This window comes from Colletotrichum graminicola (assembly GCF_000149035.1).
Source record: "Colletotrichum graminicola M1.001 genomic scaffold supercont1.31, whole genome shotgun sequence".
Lineage (NCBI taxonomy): Eukaryota > Fungi > Ascomycota > Sordariomycetes > Glomerellales > Glomerellaceae > Colletotrichum > Colletotrichum graminicola.
In genome coordinates this window covers 374,862-394,604 of record NW_007361035.1, presented here as the reverse complement: position 1 = coordinate 394,604, position 19,743 = coordinate 374,862, and the positions used below count along the sequence as shown (strand labels likewise).

Here is a 19,743-nt window from a genome sequence, read left to right as displayed (position 1 = left end):
CACAAAACCCACTACATCGAAATTAAATAACTTTGTTAAAGTTTCAAGGTTATCACGGTTGGAAGTTGATCCATTCTTTACACGTGACTTTGAGGTTAAGTCGCCTGCATCACTTCGGCGCCAACGGCATATACTCGCCAACCACAATGGACGGATGGGGCAATAATAGACTCATGAAGCCCCAGTCAGCCAGTCTTGCCGCTCAAGGAGCAACGATGACTAAAGTAGCATCATCCGCGTGATCAGATACATGACAAAGAGCAGGCAGTGCCCCTGAGCCCCGGACCTTGGTGATGCTACCTCAGTATCTGACTGCAGTGGAAACACCTCTAAGAAACGTAACAGCTGGGCAACTAACAGCTGGGGCCTTTTAAGTGCGTTTTCTGCACTTATACAGCACGTGAACCTTGGCCTCCTATTGCAGGCAGAAATAGACGTTATCCTCGGCATCGTGATACCACGTAGTTGTCGGGGCACAGGTATGAGGTACGTACCTATACGTACCTACCAGCACGTACCGTCCTTCACATTTTGGCCTCAGCTTCCTCTGCGGTACGTACTTCGGGCTGATCGCGTGTGGTGCACAGACCACTTCTCTAAGCTATATAATCCCTCCTCCCACCCGCGGTTCTTAGAATCTTCTTTCCTTTTCTCCTTAGCTCTCTTTGCCTTTTGGCTTAGATCAAGTGTAGTATCTGTTCTTTTCAGTTTAATCTCTGAAAGATGCCTACTGGCATCAATCTTGATTATTCCTATTTTTGATACCAGGAGATGACCTCTGTGGCTTGCCATATGTTATCTCCAACGTGTCCCTGGTATAACACTGTTTCCAGGAGACGCAAACCCGCGATTTTCATTGCAATTGTCTGGCTTGCCCAGGCTTGTGAAGAAGGTTGTCTGCCCGTCTTGTATTCGAAATGCGTCTTTATTGATCGTCTCGGCGACAAGTTAATGTGCCGATGCAAGATAATGCCCCAGCTGGGCTGATCATGCCGAACCAATGCCCTCTTCCACTTGCCAATTGTGACTGCCTTCCCATGTGCATGGTGTTCCTCGACCCTTGGATCATCAAATATATCACGACGGTGCTGTAACTAGCAAATATCCTGATAATTTCGTGTGGTTGTGACTGTGCTGTTCCAACTGTCATTCCAACGAGTAGCTGCTTGTAAGTAAAACTCTGATTTTCGGTGACTGCTTCTCCAGTGACGTCGCCCTAATACGCGGGGCTCGCCTTCGACCACCAGATTTGAACATCACCACCAAGTCTCGCTCGGCCATCTTTGGAGGGAAGTATCAAACCTATCCAAGGCACCTGCGATATTGTCTGATTTATTTAATTTTATTTCTTCCCACATGTTTTGTTAACGGAGCCAACATCTCATCAGCCACACGCTCACATTCTCTCCAGAATCAACTCCTATCGCTCGGTCGCATCATCGCCAGCCATGGACAGCGATACCAACATGGGCGAGGTCCCTGCATCCCGTCTGCTGGATCCCCAAATTTTTGAGCACCTCAAGAACAAGATCGACGAGGATCAGCAGGTTCGTGACCAGATGAGCCAGACCGTCCAGAAGCTCGACAGGACCATCTCCTACGTCCAGGGTCTGCTGTCCCGCATTCACGCAACCCCGCGTGAGCAGTGTGAGTCCTCACCCCGTCAACGCTCAGCGTCATCCGTCTTTCCGGCGTCAACTTCCAATTCAGTTTCGAAAGGATCTGACAGTATTGTGTACCTACAGACGGCCCCCTGCTGTCAGACGTGCAGGCGGGAATCCAGAAGGAGATCGAGGTCATTGGGGAACTCCAGGAAATCGCGTCCAAGCACCCTTACTACAAGTAGGCATCCATCGCATGTCCTTGCAGCAGCAACCACTCTGTGACTCACAATCCTCAGGTACAACCAGAAGTGGAATCGTCAAGTCCAGAATGCCATCGCCACCGTTCTCCTTTGCGGCTGGCTGGGTGGCTTCACTTCCGACGGCAAGCCTGGCCCCGTTGCCCGTCTTCTATCACTCGAGGAGGTCGGCGAGATCTTCAAGGGCACGTAAATCCTAGCTTTCCCCCACAGGCAGCCAAGACGATCAACTCCCGCCGTCTCGTCTTCCTTTGGAAGCCAAGAGCTAACAATATGGCAGTCCCCGTCAACCTCAAGGACCGCGACGCTTTCCACCTCACTATTGAGGAGTACCTCCTCGCCCTGGTGGACCTGACGCAGGAGCTCTCCCGTCTGGCTACCAACTCTGTGACTCTCAGCGACTTTGCCATGCCCGTCGAGATCAGTAGCTTCGTCAAGGACCTCTTTGCCGGTTTCCAGCTGCTCAACCTCAAGAATGACATCCTCCGTAAGCGCATCGACGCGGTCAAGTACGACGTCAAGCGTGTTGAAGATGTTGTCTACGACCTGTCCCTTCGCAACCTGATTCCACAGAAGGAGAAGGAGGTTGCCACCGACGCGTCAACTTCAGTTGCGAAGGCGTGAATGGGACCAGGTGGATATTCGTCTTCGAGAGGGCTCATTGTCTAGGGTTCATGTCGGTTACACCTACCCTGTCCGATTGAAGTATGAAATCCCGCATTCTATCTATTACTTTTGTGTTTCGGGAAGGACTTTCAAACACTCTTGTTACAAATGTATTGATGCCTAGGGAACTTTCGCTATGTGCCTCATGCTGCTCAGTGTCATGATGTTTATGAACCAGTTCACCCGCAGCTGTGCCGAAAAACTCAACAAGTTCCACATAGTTTGTCCCGTATTATTGAGCAGTGTGCACTTAAGTTTAGAATTGTGATGGGAGAGCAAAGGGGAACAAGTGAGGTAACAGCCATTTTCAATTCATTTCAATGCGTGACATAGGAACACTGGGATTTGCGCACTGACTCTAGCCTATATATAATACTCTGCAGTATTCTCCGTCAACCAACTATCACTGGATGATCACATCCACAATTCCCCGATAGTCTAGTGGTGAGGATATCTGCTTGTCACTGCAATAGCAGCAGCTCGCAGGGGACCGGGGTTCAATTCCCCGTCGAGGAGACATTTTTGCTTCTTGCCACACTTTCTCTCACGATCCCACTCTCAATCAATGGCTCTAAAACGGGTTCCTGTTTCCTTTTGTTGTATTCCTGTGGCGCATCAAGGTGGAGAGTGGTCGGATGGGGTCGGAACCAATACTACCTACCCCTCACTCCGCACAATCCTTCCCCCGGAAAGATTTAGATCGATGAAAACACAACAAGATGAGTGAAAGGTGTTGCATTTGCAGCTGGAAAGATCATGTAACCTACGGGTTTATTTATCTATAGTTACTCTACGTCTGATCAGTTCGAATCCAACCAATGTCTAAATCGCACGCTATGCTTCAAAATCAAATCTACCCGCCCAGTGCCTTTTGGACAGCTATCAAGAGTAGTACAAAACATTGCCCTCGAAAAGCCGTCGGGCTGTCCTGGTGACGATGCACCGGTCTACTGCTACTCCATCTTCACTCTCACGTGTCTTGACTTCCACATCCATAACACCGCTGCCATGCTTGATTCGAACAGTCCGGCCTTGGTTGTGTTCGTCGGCAGGCGGCGGCGTTCTTCTCGGCGTCGGTAGGCCCTCCGCCGATAAAGCCGACTCGCTGCCGCCCGCGATGCGATGCGCTACCGTTCCCTCCGAAGTCACCGCGCTTGCCAGAGTGACGCCGCCCGTGAGTTGGAAACTGGGGTGAGGCTTGCCCATGCTGTATGCTAGTACTTGGATGTCCGCCGCCTCCTTGCCTGTCTCGCCGTTGGATGGCCGCGAAAGGTATGCAAGCTTCGGCGTTCCCCTAACCAAGCCCGCCGCCTCGACGGAGCTAGCGAGTCCCATTCGAACGGCGCCCTGTCTACGAATAGCCTCGGCGACCTCGAGAGCCAGCGGGGAATCGGCAGGCTGCTCCCTAACCGAGGCGGGTAGACTCTCGGCGTCAACAAAGACAAAGGGGTTTGCCGAGTCGATCAGTGTAACGTCCACCACAAAGTCCCCGGAAGCAAGCACCCCTTCCACAACGATCTTCTCGGACCGTTGTCCGCTCGGGAACAGTTTGCCCGTCATGCTCCCGACGGGGTCGACGAACGCAACCTTGATCTCACTGCCGGAGCCCTTGACGCCGGGAATTGTACAGTCGCCGTCTTCCTCCACGTTTCCGTCCTCATCGACGTGGACGGTCTCGACAATGAGCTTGGAAGTGTTTGTGTTGAAGATTCTCACGTCCACCGACTGAGCGCCGGGCGCCGGCGTCACCAGCCGCTCTTGCACGGCAAAGGGGCCGACCCCTGAGCACATGTTACCGCAGTTACCGGTCAAGTCGACGTTCTCGCTCCCGACGGCCACCTGGACAAAGGTGTACTCGACGTCGACGCCTGGCCTCTCAGACGGGGCGACAACGGCAACTTTTGAGGTAACACTGCTGCCGCCTCCCACGCCATCGATCTGGCGGGCGTCATTGTTTCTCGAGCCCATTGCGGCGAGGAGAGGCGTCGCCCACTCATCTTGGGACGGAGGCAGGTGGGACTGGTGGATGAAGAGGCCCTTGGACGTGCCGGCTCGCATCATAACCGCGGGAAGCGAATGCCTCACACGGCGTTTCGACGTAGATGGTGTTATGGCCATGATGGGAACGAGAAATGGCGGTACCGTGTTGTGTAAAACTTGGTGAAGAAACCTGCGAGAGGCGATTTGTGTGTGGAAGACTTTGGTGTTGAAGTGCATTGGTTAATACTCGTGGGAGCGGGCCTGTGGACATGGGCATAGATAAGTGCTCGTATCAGATGCTGACTGATCTGCAATATGACCTTGGTGCTCCGTAATGGCGACGAAATTCTCCACTGCCGTCTTATGTCCGTTCATGCCAGTGGATTCCATTTCTTTCGAGGCGTGGTGTGGGTTGTAAATATTGTCGCGGTGTTGGAGGCCGGGATATCCGCGGGAGTGAAGCCGTCCCGCGGGATCAGACGCTACTCCACCGAAGTAGAGCAACGGTTTTGCAGATCGGCTTCTCGCTCAGGGAAACCCCGTGCATCGAATGGCCCCTGCACCTCGTTTAAAGCCGAGCCCGATGGTATCAGGAAAACACGCTGTCGAGTGCGGAGCCGTTGAAGCCGAAGAGAAGATCGTCAAAGGAAGCGGCGCCGCCATCTCCATCCGGCATTCCCTGAAACCAAGCCTGGTGGCCCATTAAGTTGGAAGAATCAAAGGTCGCGGGTTGCAGCCCCGGTCCTGCAGGCAGCGGCTGATTATGGAGCTCTGCCTGGCTCAGATCCATTGCGACTGCGTTGTTATCTTGCCCTCGCACAAAGCTCTGAATGATCCCGTCGATATCTGACCAGCCCATGGGAGGCGATGTGTTTTCTAGCACAATTTGTGGAGGATGTAACACATCGGCTCTTGGCAAGGTTTCGTGGTTTTCGGCGTCTCTTCGAGCTTCAGGAACGCCGGAGCTAGTTCCGTCCATGTTGGGGTACGCATTGCTCCTGTATTTCTCGCCAGCGTCAACGCGAGAGAGGCTTACACCCAGCCGCGTCATCAAGCCTTCCACGATAGTTTTGGCCCTCCTAACTGCCCAGTTCGTCTCCTGGTTTTCACGGAACACGGCCATGCAGGTTTCCAGGCGTTCCCGAGCCTCCGATTCCGTGCTCCGCTTCGCGGCGATTCGTACATGGATCGTGGCGGCGACGTATGTGGCATAGGAAATCAGGTAAGGTGCGTGTCGCACGGAAAATACTTTGTCGTATGCTCGGAGGATTCCAACTATGCTGTTTGCTGATGTTGCACAGGTAATAAAGGAGTTGACCGATATCGAGCGAGAAGTGTTGTACAGATGACCATCGGCCACAAACGGACGGTGGAGAAGGATTGTGAGAACATGGTACATGGCGCTGGAACAAAGTTAGATCTCAATACATCATTGGTGATCCCGCTGTCCCGGTACCTACTGTAAGCTTAGTACATGCGGAGGGGGGACTCTGCAGTTACTCTTCGGGTCGAAGGTAAGGTGTGCAGGCAGGGTGTCCTTCCAAGCAGCCAATTTGGAGCTAAGGTTCTCAAGCATGATGGAAAGCTCTGCCGCACTCTTGTCAAATGCTCGCTCCGTGTAAATACAGCTTAGGATGTCGCTCATGACAACTGACAGACGGCAGAGACACGTGAATGTCGACACGCTGTATGCCGGGCAGCCAGGGTAGCTAGTGGCATCGGTGGAATACGCGAAGGGTTTCCAGTTTTCAAACTCTTCAAATGTGTCGAGAAACTTGATAGGGACCAGCGTGTCGGATTCTTTCAGTGAAGCTGGACGCCCCTGGTACAGACTCTGGATCTTGTCGACGACTATCAACGGTTAGGAACCTTGTCAGGTGTTCGAGCAGGGGTTTCGTACCAAAGGCACCCCAAAAGACCCGCCGCCTTATCTCCAGATCCTCGTCAGAGAACTTCCGCGTGATGCCAAGGCCCGGTGCATCAACATGCATGCCCAAATCGATGATCATACGAAACGCCAGGCCTGCGTACAACCATGCAGCACTCCTCTCATCACCCAATGCAAACAGCGAATTGGTCATCACCAGCAAGGCTTGAATGGTTGTGATATCACTCTTGTCAAGCGCATCACCAAGCAACTTTCGGACACGCTCACGGAATGCCCATCCGGCTGTGCGTACGTCATTGGGATCTCTCCGGACCTCACGACGAGGACTGAACTTGGAGGCCCCAAAGTAGATGGCGTTGAGCAGTATCTTTGAAAAGTATGGTCCATTGCAGGCCATGTCTCGCATGAATGCGGGCCGATATGTGAGCAGAAACGAGTGATGCTGGCGATTCCAGTGCAGGGACAGGAGGTGCATGCCTAATTCCGGGTCCACACCATCGAAGTCGAGTTTACCCGCTCTAAAATTGAACTCCTCGAGTTGGCCTGTTGTTTGTCAATACTGGTATCGTAGCAGTGCAAGGCCTGACGGGAGCCTACGTTGTCTAGCCGCCTCGGCAACCAATCCCTTCTCTATCCAATCATCCGACATCTGTGGACGCAAGTCGACGGCCGCCGATCGCTCCTGCAGACTCTCCTCGAACAGAGCACTCGTGCGGCCATGATAGCTCGAAATTCCATTTGCGGAGACAACGATGCGGGAAACCCCCGCTCGGGGGTCGGTCTCTGCTAGACTGGCCGGTCGCGTGTTGGTGTGAAGGGTTGAGTGGGTCGCGGGACCATTGCTTCCAGGGGTGTGTGGCGTATCGCCATCGTGCTCCGCGGGAGAGACACTCACTCCATTATCTTCCGGGATCCGTGACGGGGTGCCGAGGTCTGTTCTGTCGCCCCTCCGAGTGCTTTGTCGCCGCCTTTCCGCACGACGCAAAGCTGGCGTGGTCTCTGCCGCCTTCTCGGCAATACTCGCCAGAGGTTCGTAGACGCAGTCCTTACCGTAAGTCTTGCAATTAGCGCACGTTGGTTGCTCGTTGTTACATTTTATCTGGTGGGAGAAGTCAGCTCAGTTTGGTCGGCAAGCAAGCAAGCAAGCAGCACAGCCCAAGCAACGAACCTTGCGCCGCCGGCAGAACGAACAGGCCTCGACGGCCCGCCTTCGAGGACGCCCGGATGCCGTGACACTGTCTCCCGATCTCGATGCCATGGAAGAGGCCAGCTGAGAGAATCTGGGGTAACTCGGTTTTGATCCGTAGATGTTCAGCGGGTAGACAAGGGAAATCTTCAGACGGGAAGTTGTCGAGAAGTCTGCCCGCGGTTGAGCAAGAAGGTGGGTCAATGAGTTACCGAGTCATGAACACGGGAAGGTCGTTGATTGGTTAGTGTCATACACCTGCTTCCATCAATTCCGCACAGCGTTCCCGCGGGTAATGAGTGTGGGGGCTCTCCGCACTTCAAAACCAAACCATTGCCAAAGAAAGCAGTGCTGGGTCTATTACAGGGGGTATACCGATGAGGGAAGTACTATGTACAGAATCTACATTTCCATACTTATGCCCAATAAGTTGAAAGTGGCCGCCGTGAATATGTACCTTGGTTTCAATAAGTTGAATTCATTGTTGAAAACGTCGGGAGGTTCGCACTGAATCCCTCATCCCACGCGCTAGCTTGGTATCCACTATTATTGCCTTGGAGTTTTCTACTTGGACGCAATTAAGAAAGAGCAACACCACAGCTTAATACCTACCGGCTGTCCTTTCAATCACCAAAGCACCATGGCGTCTATAACCTCAGCTGTGCCAAGTCCAGTGCTTGTCAACTCGGCAGCGCCCAAACAAAAGCCTAAATCAAGCACGAAGCACAAGATATCTCCGGGAATCTCGTTGTTCTCAGGTGGAGTTGCTGGGGCTGTCGAAGCTGCCGTCACAGTGGGTCTTTCTCAGTTGGTCCAAAGCTGCGTCTTTCGAATCTGGAGTCGCTAACCATCTACGGCGTTGAAAAGTACCCTTTTGAGTTTGCAAAGACCAGAGCACAGCTCAACTCAACCGGCAGCAAAAACCCATTTACGGTTCTGCTCCAGGTTGCCCGTCAAGATGGATACAGAGCTATTTACACTGGATGTTCAACACTAATTATTGTGAAGACCATCCCCCCTCCCTCGCCGTCGCAGTATGCTTACAGTTTGTAGGGAACAACTTTCAAGGCTGGAGTCAGGTTTCTCTCGTTCGATTCCATCAGAAACCAGTTGATGGACGACAAGGGACGCCTGACCCCTGCACGGGGAATTCTAGCCGGCATGATTGCCGGATGTGTGGAAAGCGTTGTGGCAGTGACTCCCACCGAGCGAGTGAAGACGGCACTGTAAGTTCTTTGCAGCCAGTTACCTGGCAAATCTGCGTCCATGACAGGTTTGCTTGATAGAAACGTAGCTAACCACACTTCTATATAGCATTGATGATGCCAAAGCCGGCACAAGAAGATTTACAGGTGGAACCAACGCAATGCTTACAATGGTCAAGGAAAACGGAATCGGTGAAGTATACCGTGGCATTGTTTCCACCACGCTAAAGCAGTCGGCAACATCTGCTGTACGAATGGGCTCTTACAACGTCCTGAGAGAAATGTCCAAACAATATGGGCTTCCCGAAAACTCTGCCATGACATTCGGCTCTGGGGCAATTGCTGGTATCATCACCGTCTATGCCACACAGCCATTTGATACGATCAAAACAAGGGCTCAATCCGCCCGCGGAGCCGGTACTTTCGAAGCCTTTCAAATGATTCTGTCGGAAAGAGGTGTCAGGGGTTTTTGGAGTGGTAGCACGATGAGACTTGGTCGTTTGATTCTGAGTGGAGGAATCGTCTTCACCGTGTATGAGAAGGTCTCAAGCCTTCTAGTTCGTTAGAATTCTAGCTCATTATCATAGCGGTCCAGTCTTACCTAGTACAAGTTTTAGAACAAATATTTATTAGCATGGGATTTTATTACTATTTTAATTTTGCCTCTTAGAGCTTTATTGATTTATTTCAACTCTTTGCGGTACTTATAAATACGAGGTTGAGATGCCGAGAATCGTCAACTATCGCCGATAACGGACTTATCTCCGATGCAGCCCACCACTGCTCATGACATCCACTAAGGCAGTGGATATCCCCACCTTTCAACTAGGCAACCCGTGATAGCTTCTTTTCTTCTTTACGCCTGATAGAATACAACACTTACCCCTACCATTTGTCAGCCCTTTGTCCTAGGTCTTCATACCTGCAATACCAACATACGGTTTAGATTCCATAAGTTAGCAGCCCGTAACCAACTAGTATCAAATGCTCCTTCATCAGATGCCACAGCCGGAAGGAGAAAGTTGGGGCGTAACACAAGTGTAAGATACGAGGGTGTATGTTCTGAGAATCAAATTCAGCACCATCCCAATTTCAGTGATGACTTCTTTATGGCTTAGTTATGGCTTCGTTACTGGCTTAGAATGCCCGTGAGCCATTTTTTTGCAGCTGCCAAGCCTCTAATACTTGGCAAGCACGTTCAAGCTCCCAGCAATGCACTTCTGGAGGCCGGAACTTCAGCCACATGGCCTGATATCCAGGATCTTTACTTCCCGCGGGAACGGTTCACTAGGGCTAGACATTCATGATGCGGGGTAATATTCTGGAGTCCCCGGATTGCCAAGAACGCCATGGATTTCGGATGGGCCTGCGACTCAGGGCTTACGGGTTAAGGACGATGGGTGATGCGTGTATAAAACCAGGGTCGACTCTATCATTGAGCATTGTACCGCCAGAGGGTCTCATCGCTCCAACTTCACTGTCATCTAGACTCCTACTGGTCTTTGACATTTTACTGCTCTCAACTGTTTTGCGAAGATGGCACCAGAAACCGGCGACGGCGAGGCCAACAATGTCAGCAAGAATGCTATCGAATTCAGTCAAGTAGAAGACCTTGCCAAGTCCCCGTCTCAAGAGAAAATCGAACAACAACATGAAATCACCCCGAAGGAGATACAAGGTCGCTTCGATCTCCTACGAGACTTGAGCGACGCAGAGATGGAAAAGCTCAACAAAAGTGTTGTGCGGAAGATCGATTTCAGGATGATGCCTACGATTACGTTGATGTTTCTCATGAGGCAAGTTCACGATGTTATTGAGATGATATGACGTTCGACGACTAATACGGAAGCGTCTCACTAGCTACCTTGATCGAATCAACGTATCCAACGCAAGAATCAGTGGCATGCAAGAGGATTTGCACATGTCAGACACCATGTGGAATCTGGGAATTTCCACATTCTACATTGGCTACCTTATCGGACAACTTCCAGGCAATTTGTGGTTGGCTAAGGCAAACCCGAGATGGTTTCTTCCCTCGACAATGGTTGCCTGGGGTGCGGCTACAATCTGTACACCTGCGTTGAAAAAGTGAGCAGACGCCTGCTGTCCTTTACAAGCCAATATGTGAAATGCTAACATTAGGATACAGTGGTGCCGGTTTTGCTGCTCTGCGGTTCGTTACTGGTCTAGCTGAAGCACCTTTCTTTCCCGGCATTACTCTTAGTAAGTCAATTCTTTCTTGCCGTTCAAGTTTGGAACACCGGCTCATACAAGACCACTCAGTGACGTCCTCTTGGTACAACAAACATGAAAGCCCAAGTCGAATGGCCATCTGGCATGCCGGAAACACCGTTTCCAACATCATCTCCGGTTTCCTCGCTGCAGGGATTCTAACAACAATGGGTGGCGTTGCCGGGCTGTATTCCTGGCAATGGTTTTTCTTGATTGAGGGCATTGCCACCTTCTTGGTTGCTTTCTCTGCCTACGCCCTTCTTCCAGACTGGCCTCACAACACGCGATTCCTCACTCCGCCGGAGAGAGAGATGGCGCAGTATCGCATCCTGTGCTCCAACGGTGGAGTCGAAGAGGTTGACGGCGGAACATGGGATGGTCTCAGTCAGGCTGTCAAGGATCCCTTCACCTGGATCTTCTGCTTGATGCACTTTGCACTCGTTACGGCCCAATCTTTTAAGGACTTCCTGCCTTCAGTAAGTTCCATTCTTCGAGATCCTTTATATGAGCAAGACTAACGATATCGTCTAGATCGTGAAAACCTTTAACTTTAGCCAACTCATGACCTACCTCATTCAGGCACCCCCATATGCGTTTGCCTACGCGTTTGCCTGCCTTGTTGCTTGGTCTTCGGGTCGCCGCCAAGAGTCATTCTGGCACGTCGTCTTGCCCACGGTCGGCAGTGCCATCGGTTGCGCGGTGCTGATCTCAACAGCAAATGTAGGAGCTCGATACTTTGCCCTCTTCCTACTCATTTCCGGCACATATAGCGGCCTGAACCTCCAGCTATCCTGGGAGACAACTGTGGTTCCAGCCCCTCGGAGTAAAAAGGCCGCTCTAATCGCAATCGCCAACTGTCTCAGTCAGGTCAGCCATTGGTTTAGCCCTTACTTCTGGCCGCGTGCGCACGAGCCTTTCTACAGACTCGGTGGTGGTCTGATCCTGGTTGGCTGCTTATTGGTTGTTGTGTCGGCCTCGCTTGCTAGATGGCGTGCGATCAAATTGAACAAGAAGTTGGACGAAGCGGAGGGATACTCTGAGCACTCGGGTGTTGAGAGGGGTTGGAGACATGCGTATTGAGTTGTGTCGTGACAGGGAAATCCCCTGATTAGTATATACGTGGAAGTTTCTTGCGAATAAACACGTTTCAGCAGTATGAAGATAAACAGACCGCTGCTTAGATACGGAAGAGCTGATCTAGCTATAATCAGACATTCTCGTAGCATATAGTCATGATTTGGTCATACTGAGCGAGCGATTTTCCGATCTTGTGCACCCCGAGACTCTCCTTTTGATTCCGCATAGATCAAAATCCTGTATGCTCCTGGTCTCGGGCTAGAATAGGTGAGATATTAATTCAGGTACTATGTGGGAGGAAAAGAAGAATCTGTCTGTCTCAGCCCTTCAATACCGCGGATCCGCACAGTATGGACAAGGGCCCGGAGTCTGCTACAAACGGTCCCATACCCATATTGTTTAGTGTTAAAGAAAGCTAATACGTCGTTTCTCTGGTTGGTCAAGCTTTGATGTAACGACTGGGAGGCCTGTCTTGAATTAAGGGAAGCCTGGTCATAATTCAAGGTTACGTAGCTAGTGTGGCCGCCTCTAATTCGTTGACTAATCAGAGTGCTGTGTTCCATAACCCGGACTTAACATTTTCCAGAGATCTCTTTCACATGTAAACACATGGATACAACCTCAGCCTATGGTACATGTTTCGGTAGCTCACCGTTGGGAAGTTTTCTTCAAGGTTTCGTCCTCCCTTACCTGCCTGTTTCATAATATCGATTAAAATGATGTAAATAGCGGGATATCAGGTCGGGGCTGGAAACGAGTCGCGAAGGTTTTCATGTGCATCTCACATTCTCATTGTTGTGAGTTGGTACATCGTATTATGTATATCTCCGACATTTTTGCTGAAGCATTTAAAGAGCTTCGTCCCTGACTCTTGCTACCCTTGACATATTGCTTGGTTATCCCGTCGAAAAGCATAATGAACTTGACTTTGCCTTGAATGATAACGAGAACAACTCTGTGGTTAATAAGGCCCCGGCCTGAGACACGAGTCATATAAGAACACCCAACCCACATCGGAAAGTAAACCAACAACAGCCATGCATCAACGACAGAAGTCCTGTTCCAGCCCACGTCCTGACTTTGGATCATATTTATGACTGCGAAGATAGCCATCTGTTGAGGGAGCGAGCCCGAAAAGTTCCCCAAGACCATACCGGGAGTCCCATTGACACCATGGCCGATGGGTCTGGCCTGGTCGGGGCGCTCCCTCCACCCCCGGGCATCGTACCAGATTTTTATCACCCAACAGATCTGAGCAGGACGAGGCTCTTTGCAGCAATAGTGGTGATGGCAGTTGCCATCACTATACCATTCATTTTCAGGATCTACTCCAAGACAAGGATCACTGTGGAATACTACAAGGAAGATTGTGAGTATTGGTGATATCTTTCTCGAGACATGTATGCGGATACTAAATGTCAATTAAGGGACTTGCACAGTGGCATACGTGAGTTCTCATCGGACAGCATCATATCACAACAGCTCTGATTTGAAACGAGTTCATTTTGACAGGTTATGTTAATGTGCTACTTGGGCACAGTACTCGTAATGGCATATTACGGGGAAGGTTATCACGCCTGGGAGGTGACCAAGAAGGATTACAGTAAAATTAATCTTGTATGACGACAACGAAATATACGGCCCGACGCATTACCATACTGACGTATGTACAGTTCCTCTACATCGGCTCAATCATATATTGCCCCGCAGCCTACTTCACTAAGGTAACTTTGCTCCTTTTCGAGGCTCGGGTATTTTCCGTCTATCAAAGAGTTGCAAAGACCATTCATGTCTTCATCGTTGCGCTCGCTATTCTATACATGCCGATATTATTCACGAAGGCTTTTCTCTGCACCCCAGTGGCTGCAGCCTGGAACCTGGACATCAAACCAGCAAAGTGTCTCAACCAACGGAAGGTCTTTCTGTCTGACATGTCTCTTGGTCTTCTCACGGACATTTGCATACTTGTGCTGCCGCTGTTGTTGACAAGGCCGCTTCATGTGTCCCTCCGAACCAAGATCAAGATTGTTATGCTGTTGGGAGCAGGTGGTGCAGCAACGGGTGTCTCTGCTCTTCGTCTGTACAAAGAAGTGGAGTGCCTCGGAACAACTGATGCAACAGAAGGCTATTTTTTGTTAAATCTCACAACGTAAGTTGTTTTCCCTTCTTCGAGAAACATTATATGACCAGCCATTGATTTTACGAAGCGCGCTCGAACTAGTGATCGGATTGTTATGCGCTTGTTTCCCATCTATCAACCTCCTTTTACATAGCTGGTTCACAGTCCAGCGTCATTCAACTCCAAACGTACCTCGGACATGCAGGCATGATAATGCGAGAAAAGCCTGGTATTCGAAGATGTGGTCCAGAAAAACAGCAACTACATTGATGGATTTGGATTCTCAAGGAGAATCCAATAGCAATGAGTCTGCAATCGCCCCAGATCCAGAAGCAGTGCTTCAGAGCGATATGGGCTCCAATTGTGGTCATATCACGGGAGTTAGTGGAGGTGGAGGACCCTATGAAAGCTTGCTGGAGCCACCAAGTGGTATAAAGGTTCCAGAAGAAGCTTTGACTCGAAACTATACAGGTGTCAATGGAAATAGAGTTAGGGAAACTGAACGGGAGCGTACAGTGCCATGATATCAGTCGCTCTATATCGGACTTGCTCTTTAATAATGAAAAAAGCTTATGCCCACAAAGAAGTCTAAAGGTGCTCTACTTATTCTACTTAATTGAAGTAAAATGCTATAATCTCTTGTTAGTAGAGGGCAGAAGACTAATATTTTGTTGTACTACATAAGGCGTTAATTGCTGCTTGCGATTAACGGCGTCGTTTTTAGCACGACAGATTTCCATTGTTGAGAGAATATTATGGGCTTTCAAACAGCAGACGACCCGGCTGGAGGAAATGACTTGCTGCATGCTTGCTGCTCCTGAAAGTGAAATCTTCGGAAGATTTTCTTCATCGTATGCCCGTCCGGTTGTCGGCTCTAAGCCTGGTCATCGGCGGAATAGAATCTAACCACCGCCTTGAACTTGCCGCTCAAATTGGTCAAATTGGAGGTGATGGACATATCTTGACTATACAGCTCCCAAGCCTCACGGATACCAAGGAAGCAGAGCGCAAAAACGCGGGTCAAGGTAAGAGATGCCATAAATCCATCAGGGCTTTTTCTTGTCCATATCGGCTCCTCAAATGTGCACGTACAAAGCTCTCTTGAGGCTGTGTGCCAATATTATCGCACCTCTAGTTCAGTCTAGAGTACACTATGATTCCAGCATGACTGCCATCCATACCATCATCCCAAGCTCGTCCAGACTCTCGCACCATTTTGAAACCTGTGATACAAGCCGCCCTTCCTCGCTCATATCCGTAGTACCCACTCCTGTCGCCCCTATAGCTCGTCTAGCCTGCCGAAGATCCTGTATGCTTAACACTCTGTCATTATGGTGCTGGGCTTGTAACTTGATATATCGCGCTGCCCACTCGTCGTTCGGCACTGTTTCCCACAGATCCCTTCCCGCTGGAAGAGGTAGTTGACTGTAATCTCCGCATCCCGTCCCTGCAAAGTGGAAGTCTACATCTAGGAGGAGCTCAGTCCCGAAAATAATACACATGGTCCTGAAAGAGGTTTTGTCAGTGAATTCAGATGCGTACAAAATAAATTGATTCCCAGCGGTACCTTCGGATGCTTTCGTGAATGACCCATTCTTGACGATCAACTTTGGTGCTGCTGGTCAAACTGCTGGTATAATCACAGGCCATGTGAAGAGCTTTTGCAATTGACTATCATAATTGGGACCTTCTCGTCAGTAAGAGCCCGAACTGCTTTTCAGGTGCCTTACAACAAAAGCCGTCAAAAAGGCTATGATATCATTCTCGGGTATGGAATTCAGATCACCCGCTTGAAGCAGGAGGTATACGACTAAGGCCTGAATGGCCTGAAGAAGTGTCTTGTAGTCGTAGGAAGTATACTTCGCTCGTTAGGGGCGTCTAAGAAGCGAACACGAAACGGCAGCAGGTAAACTGTGGCGGGGACTCACCTCACATTGGATCCTCTCTACCTCTTTATATATGCTTTTCCACACGAACGAAGTGCTTCCAGCTGTTCTTGTCTCAAAACTCTGCACCAAGCTGCAACAGATGGCCAGGGTTTCAGGCAAGCACTTGTGAAATTCCTTGCCACAGGGGTCAGGTGTAAATCGATATCCTTCCATACAGCACGGGGGGAAGATGAATGGTGGTAGTCGGCCACCCTTGGCCATCATTTTGGGATAGGCCAACAGCTGGCCCAGAAGTACTGTGACGGTGAAACATGAAGCCACTGCATTGTTACGCCGCGGTGCAAGAGGTCTGATTTGATAGAATGAAGGTCGAGGCTGGCCACTTTCGGATTGCGTCAGCAGCTGACTTGTCTTGGCAGTATGGAAAGGTTCTGGGCCGCCCAAAAAAAGCAAGGCCCTTTGATCGTACAGTATGTCCGACTGTTGGAGATTCCTTAGCCATGGAAGCCCGCTGGGTTCCGGTATCACCCGAGGGTTCTGGGGCGTGTTGAAGCGCACTGTGGAGGAAGGGCTTGGTGGCTCTGAACGCTCAAGCTCATAGCCCAAGGATGAAGGCAGAAATGAGGGTAAAACTAATGCATCCCAGTTCATCGATTCTTCTCCAATAGGGTCACTCTGGGTTTCCATTGATAAAACGGCAGGAGTGCTTCCGTCGCGTACCGGCAGCTGAACATAAGAGCTTTGTTGGTTCAAGTCCACGAGAACAGGAAGCGGCCGCAATGCTCGGTATGCCGCTGATCGCTTCGGTGGATGGACGTACTTGCAGTCCAGGTTCCTCTCCTCGCACCGTCGGCACGGTGAATCGAGGGAGCATCTTGCTTTGCTGGCCCGGCAAGAAGCACAAGACTTTCTGCGGCTCGCCGTGTTGCTCATTTTTGATAGCCAGGACGATGTGGTATGTTGCGGGTGAGAAAGATGACGAATGAGGCCCGGCGCTCTAGACTTCATTTGGCTGCTTGCGGAACTCCGACCAATCAGCAGCCAGCCAGGAAGCTGTTTACACCACCGCTCCGCCGGCCGGACTTCCATCCAATTGAAATTCAAACGCGATCTGTGATATTTCGAGTTCCAGCCATATTGTGTCATTCAGACTACAGGGATGCTTAGAGAGACTCCTATCATACGACGATAGATACCGGAGACGCTACCTGCTGATAAAGGACCAAAAGTAATATAAAAGACGATGCTCTAATACAACTTAGCATCAGAATGACATCCAGGCATAAGGTCTACGCCAAAACCAAGAGTATACAGACTGATTTTTGGAATATTTTCTCTTCCGTTATCTTTTACTTAAAGTGCCATCAAAAGAAAAAATCATGGCATCGACACGCGTTGGTATCATCGGATTATCTGCCAAGGAGGCACACGGGGGTGCAGGAGCCTGGGCCGCGATGGCTATACTCCCATCGTTACAAAACTCCCCTGAGTACGAGATTGTCGCCCTCTGCAACTCGTCCGTCGAGGCCGCCCGTCGCTCAATCGAGATGCACAAGCTCCCAAGCTCGACCAAGGCCTACGGGGACGCCGAACAACTCGCAAACGACCCCGACGTCGATCTCGTCGTCGTCAGCGTCGTCGTTACCAAGCACCTCGAGCTGACGCTTCCGGCGCTCGCGGCGAAGAAGCGTGTGTTTGTGGAGTGGCCTCTCGCGGCTTCGGTGGCCGAGGCCAAGAGGCTGACGCAGCTGGCCGAGGCAAGCGAACTGAAGACGATCGTCGGCCTCCAGGGCCGTGGCGATGGCCTCACCGCCAAGTTGAGGGAAATCATTGAGAGCGGGGAGATCGGCGACCTCCTGAATATTTCCGTCGTCGGTGCGCTCCCTTACTTGCCTCCGAGCATATGGGCCGAGGGCATAGAGTATTATGTCGACATTAAGAGCGGCGGCAACATGTTTCACATCGCATTCGGACATTGTAAGTCGTTTGATTATCTTGGGCGGCCCATTGTGACGAATTCTTGTGAACTAATATCTGTGACTTACAGTCTTGGACTCCTTTACTCATGTCGTCGGCGACTTCGATCTCGACAGTCTGTCGTCCATTCTCAAGATCGATGCCACTCAGATAGTCTTACTCAATGCAGATAGGACCAAGGTCATCGATCCGGCCTACCCAAAAAGCTCGCCTGATCACATCCTTGTGCAAGGGAAGCTGCGCAATGGGGCAACAGCCTCACTCAATTTCAGGGCAACCAGCGTCACTGTTGATAACATTGGCGGCCGGTGGGTTATCAGTGGCACCAAGGGAGAGATCGAGGCTAGTTGGGGACACGGGACAATGTGGCAGATGCATGACCCTAGCAGTAAGCTCCGAGTGAAGCTCGCCACTGGAGAGGAGCGGAACGTCGAGCTGCTGAGGCCAGATAGCCCTGCCACCGGCAATGTTCAAGACGCCGGGCTGAACACGGCGGTGATACTGGACGCCTTTGCAAAGGGGGACAGCTCGCGGTTCGCAGACTTTGGTTCGGCCCTGGAGACCCACCGACTATTAGAAGAAATCTTGCAAAGATCGGGATACAAGTTCTAGAAAACGGAAACCTGTCGATAGATGTCGGCTACTGTCGTCACACAGTTATCCAATAAAGCTCATACTTGGACCCACTTAGGGGCGTCTAATATCTGACTTGCAACATTGAATGAAAACATGACCAGTTGCAGCTTTTGAAAGCATTGCACTCTAATTCGAGTTGGGTTGTCGTAACGCTGATAGGTTATCCACGCAGGGCTTGCAATCGGTCGTCCCGAGTAAGCTGCTGCAAGTCAGTCGCCGGCGGGTCTTAACTCGGTCCGAAGATCAACGCCGGTGCTGGTGCTTAGACCGGGAATCATGACCTATCTCCTCTGACTCGGACAGCTTCCGAGTTCTCAACCGACCCTGAATGACAGCCAAGCACCCCAGGAAACACTTCTGATCCGCCATGCACACAGCTCATGGTGACACGAAAGTTGTCCAATCAGTTCTGACGCACAAGAACATGCCTTACCAAGAGCAATGAGACAGGAAGATGTGCAAGGTCAGTCAGCTCTGCAACGTAAGTACTGTTTCTGTGCCGAGGTTACGATAAGGAGCCGGAGGAGCGATGATGCCGGAACCGCACTCGGAACAGTTGCGACAACTTCCACCGAGGAGCCGGGAGCCCGGCACATTGCAATCCTGGACACGGATGTGATAGCCCCGGCTGTCCGGCCGGCCTACAGCCAGTACTACAGCGCACGGCGCCGTCGTGGAGCAAGACCCCAGCTGCCACGAGTGCAGGGTCCTCACGATCGAGCCTTGCTTCGAGTAGGATGAGGTATCCAGAGGCCGTGTTTTGGAAGGACTGATTTCAAGTAAACAACTTCCATCTCACGGCGTCTCCTCCCCATCTCGAAAACATGGTAGTACCAGCCAGCCCATTCAGGTCGTTTCTTCATTGCAAGTTGAATGTGTTTCAGTAGGACCCTCTGCGGGGCCCCGTGCCTGCGTACTGCCAATTTTAATGCACTGGGATGGCCAGCAACCTTGAGTCGGTTGTGGGAGCTGTGCTGGGTCCATAGCCGTTCGAGGACGGTTTCTGCGGCGGAAACCAGCTCCCTGA

At 51.0% G+C, this 19,743-nt stretch overlaps 10 protein-coding genes and 1 non-coding gene across 11 annotated transcripts; 7 read left to right on the top strand and 4 right to left on the bottom strand.

Moving 5' to 3' along the window:
* Positions 1 to 1,448: 1,448 nt before the first annotated feature.
* GLRG_07511 (translin) lies at positions 1,449 to 2,054 on the top strand (the record flags this gene model as incomplete). Its single annotated transcript, XM_008098196.1, has 3 exons — positions 1,449 to 1,647; positions 1,746 to 1,842; positions 1,901 to 2,054. 3 exons carry the CDS (start codon positions 1,449 to 1,451, stop codon positions 2,052 to 2,054), a joined length of 450 nt encoding a protein of 149 aa, XP_008096387.1.
* An 80-nt stretch (positions 2,055 to 2,134) lies between these two features.
* On the top strand, positions 2,135 to 2,485 carry GLRG_07510 (uncharacterized protein; the record flags this gene model as incomplete). The annotated part of the gene is made up of 1 exon (XM_008098195.1): positions 2,135 to 2,485. The coding sequence occupies one exon, from the start codon at positions 2,135 to 2,137 to the stop codon at positions 2,483 to 2,485; it is 351 nt and encodes a 116-aa protein (XP_008096386.1).
* Positions 2,486 to 2,954: 469 nt separating this feature from the next.
* Positions 2,955 to 3,043, top strand: GLRG_13187. Its single transcript has one exon. It is a non-coding gene; the product is annotated as a tRNA-Asp (tRNA).
* A 366-nt stretch (positions 3,044 to 3,409) lies between these two features.
* On the bottom strand, positions 3,410 to 4,645 carry GLRG_07509 (uncharacterized protein; the record flags this gene model as incomplete). The annotated part of the gene is made up of 1 exon (XM_008098194.1): positions 3,410 to 4,645. One exon carries the CDS (start codon positions 4,643 to 4,645, stop codon positions 3,410 to 3,412), a length of 1,236 nt encoding a protein of 411 aa, XP_008096385.1.
* A 451-nt stretch (positions 4,646 to 5,096) lies between these two features.
* Positions 5,097 to 7,653, bottom strand: GLRG_07508 (fungal specific transcription factor domain-containing protein; the record flags this gene model as incomplete). The annotated part of the gene is made up of 5 exons (XM_008098193.1): positions 5,097 to 5,910; positions 5,968 to 6,358; positions 6,408 to 6,938; positions 6,993 to 7,494; positions 7,564 to 7,653. The coding sequence occupies 5 exons, from the start codon at positions 7,651 to 7,653 to the stop codon at positions 5,097 to 5,099; spliced, it is 2,328 nt and encodes a 775-aa protein (XP_008096384.1).
* Positions 7,654 to 8,221: 568 nt separating this feature from the next.
* Positions 8,222 to 9,352, top strand: GLRG_07507 (uncharacterized protein; the record flags this gene model as incomplete). Its single annotated transcript, XM_008098192.1, has 4 exons — positions 8,222 to 8,374; positions 8,449 to 8,583; positions 8,635 to 8,807; positions 8,896 to 9,352. The coding sequence occupies 4 exons, from the start codon at positions 8,222 to 8,224 to the stop codon at positions 9,350 to 9,352; spliced, it is 918 nt and encodes a 305-aa protein (XP_008096383.1).
* A 970-nt stretch (positions 9,353 to 10,322) lies between these two features.
* On the top strand, positions 10,323 to 12,098 carry GLRG_07506 (major facilitator superfamily transporter; the record flags this gene model as incomplete). The annotated part of the gene is made up of 5 exons (XM_008098191.1): positions 10,323 to 10,586; positions 10,636 to 10,874; positions 10,936 to 11,009; positions 11,070 to 11,494; positions 11,550 to 12,098. The coding sequence occupies 5 exons, from the start codon at positions 10,323 to 10,325 to the stop codon at positions 12,096 to 12,098; spliced, it is 1,551 nt and encodes a 516-aa protein (XP_008096382.1).
* Positions 12,099 to 13,268: 1,170 nt separating this feature from the next.
* Positions 13,269 to 14,738, top strand: GLRG_07505 (uncharacterized protein; the record flags this gene model as incomplete). Its single annotated transcript, XM_008098190.1, has 5 exons — positions 13,269 to 13,464; positions 13,523 to 13,542; positions 13,608 to 13,712; positions 13,769 to 14,244; positions 14,369 to 14,738. The coding sequence occupies 5 exons, from the start codon at positions 13,269 to 13,271 to the stop codon at positions 14,736 to 14,738; spliced, it is 1,167 nt and encodes a 388-aa protein (XP_008096381.1).
* A 350-nt stretch (positions 14,739 to 15,088) lies between these two features.
* On the bottom strand, positions 15,089 to 15,253 carry GLRG_07504 (uncharacterized protein; the record flags this gene model as incomplete). Its single annotated transcript, XM_008098189.1, has 1 exon — positions 15,089 to 15,253. The coding sequence occupies one exon, from the start codon at positions 15,251 to 15,253 to the stop codon at positions 15,089 to 15,091; it is 165 nt and encodes a 54-aa protein (XP_008096380.1).
* A 754-nt stretch (positions 15,254 to 16,007) lies between these two features.
* On the bottom strand, positions 16,008 to 17,036 carry GLRG_07503 (uncharacterized protein; the record flags this gene model as incomplete). The annotated part of the gene is made up of 2 exons (XM_008098188.1): positions 16,008 to 16,073; positions 16,143 to 17,036. Coding segments are annotated over 2 exons (960 nt in total), but the record flags the coding sequence as incomplete, so codon positions are not given.
* Positions 17,037 to 17,482: 446 nt separating this feature from the next.
* On the top strand, positions 17,483 to 18,692 carry GLRG_07502 (oxidoreductase family protein; the record flags this gene model as incomplete). The annotated part of the gene is made up of 2 exons (XM_008098187.1): positions 17,483 to 18,080; positions 18,151 to 18,692. 2 exons carry the CDS (start codon positions 17,483 to 17,485, stop codon positions 18,690 to 18,692), a joined length of 1,140 nt encoding a protein of 379 aa, XP_008096378.1.
* Positions 18,693 to 19,743: the final 1,051 nt, after the last annotated feature.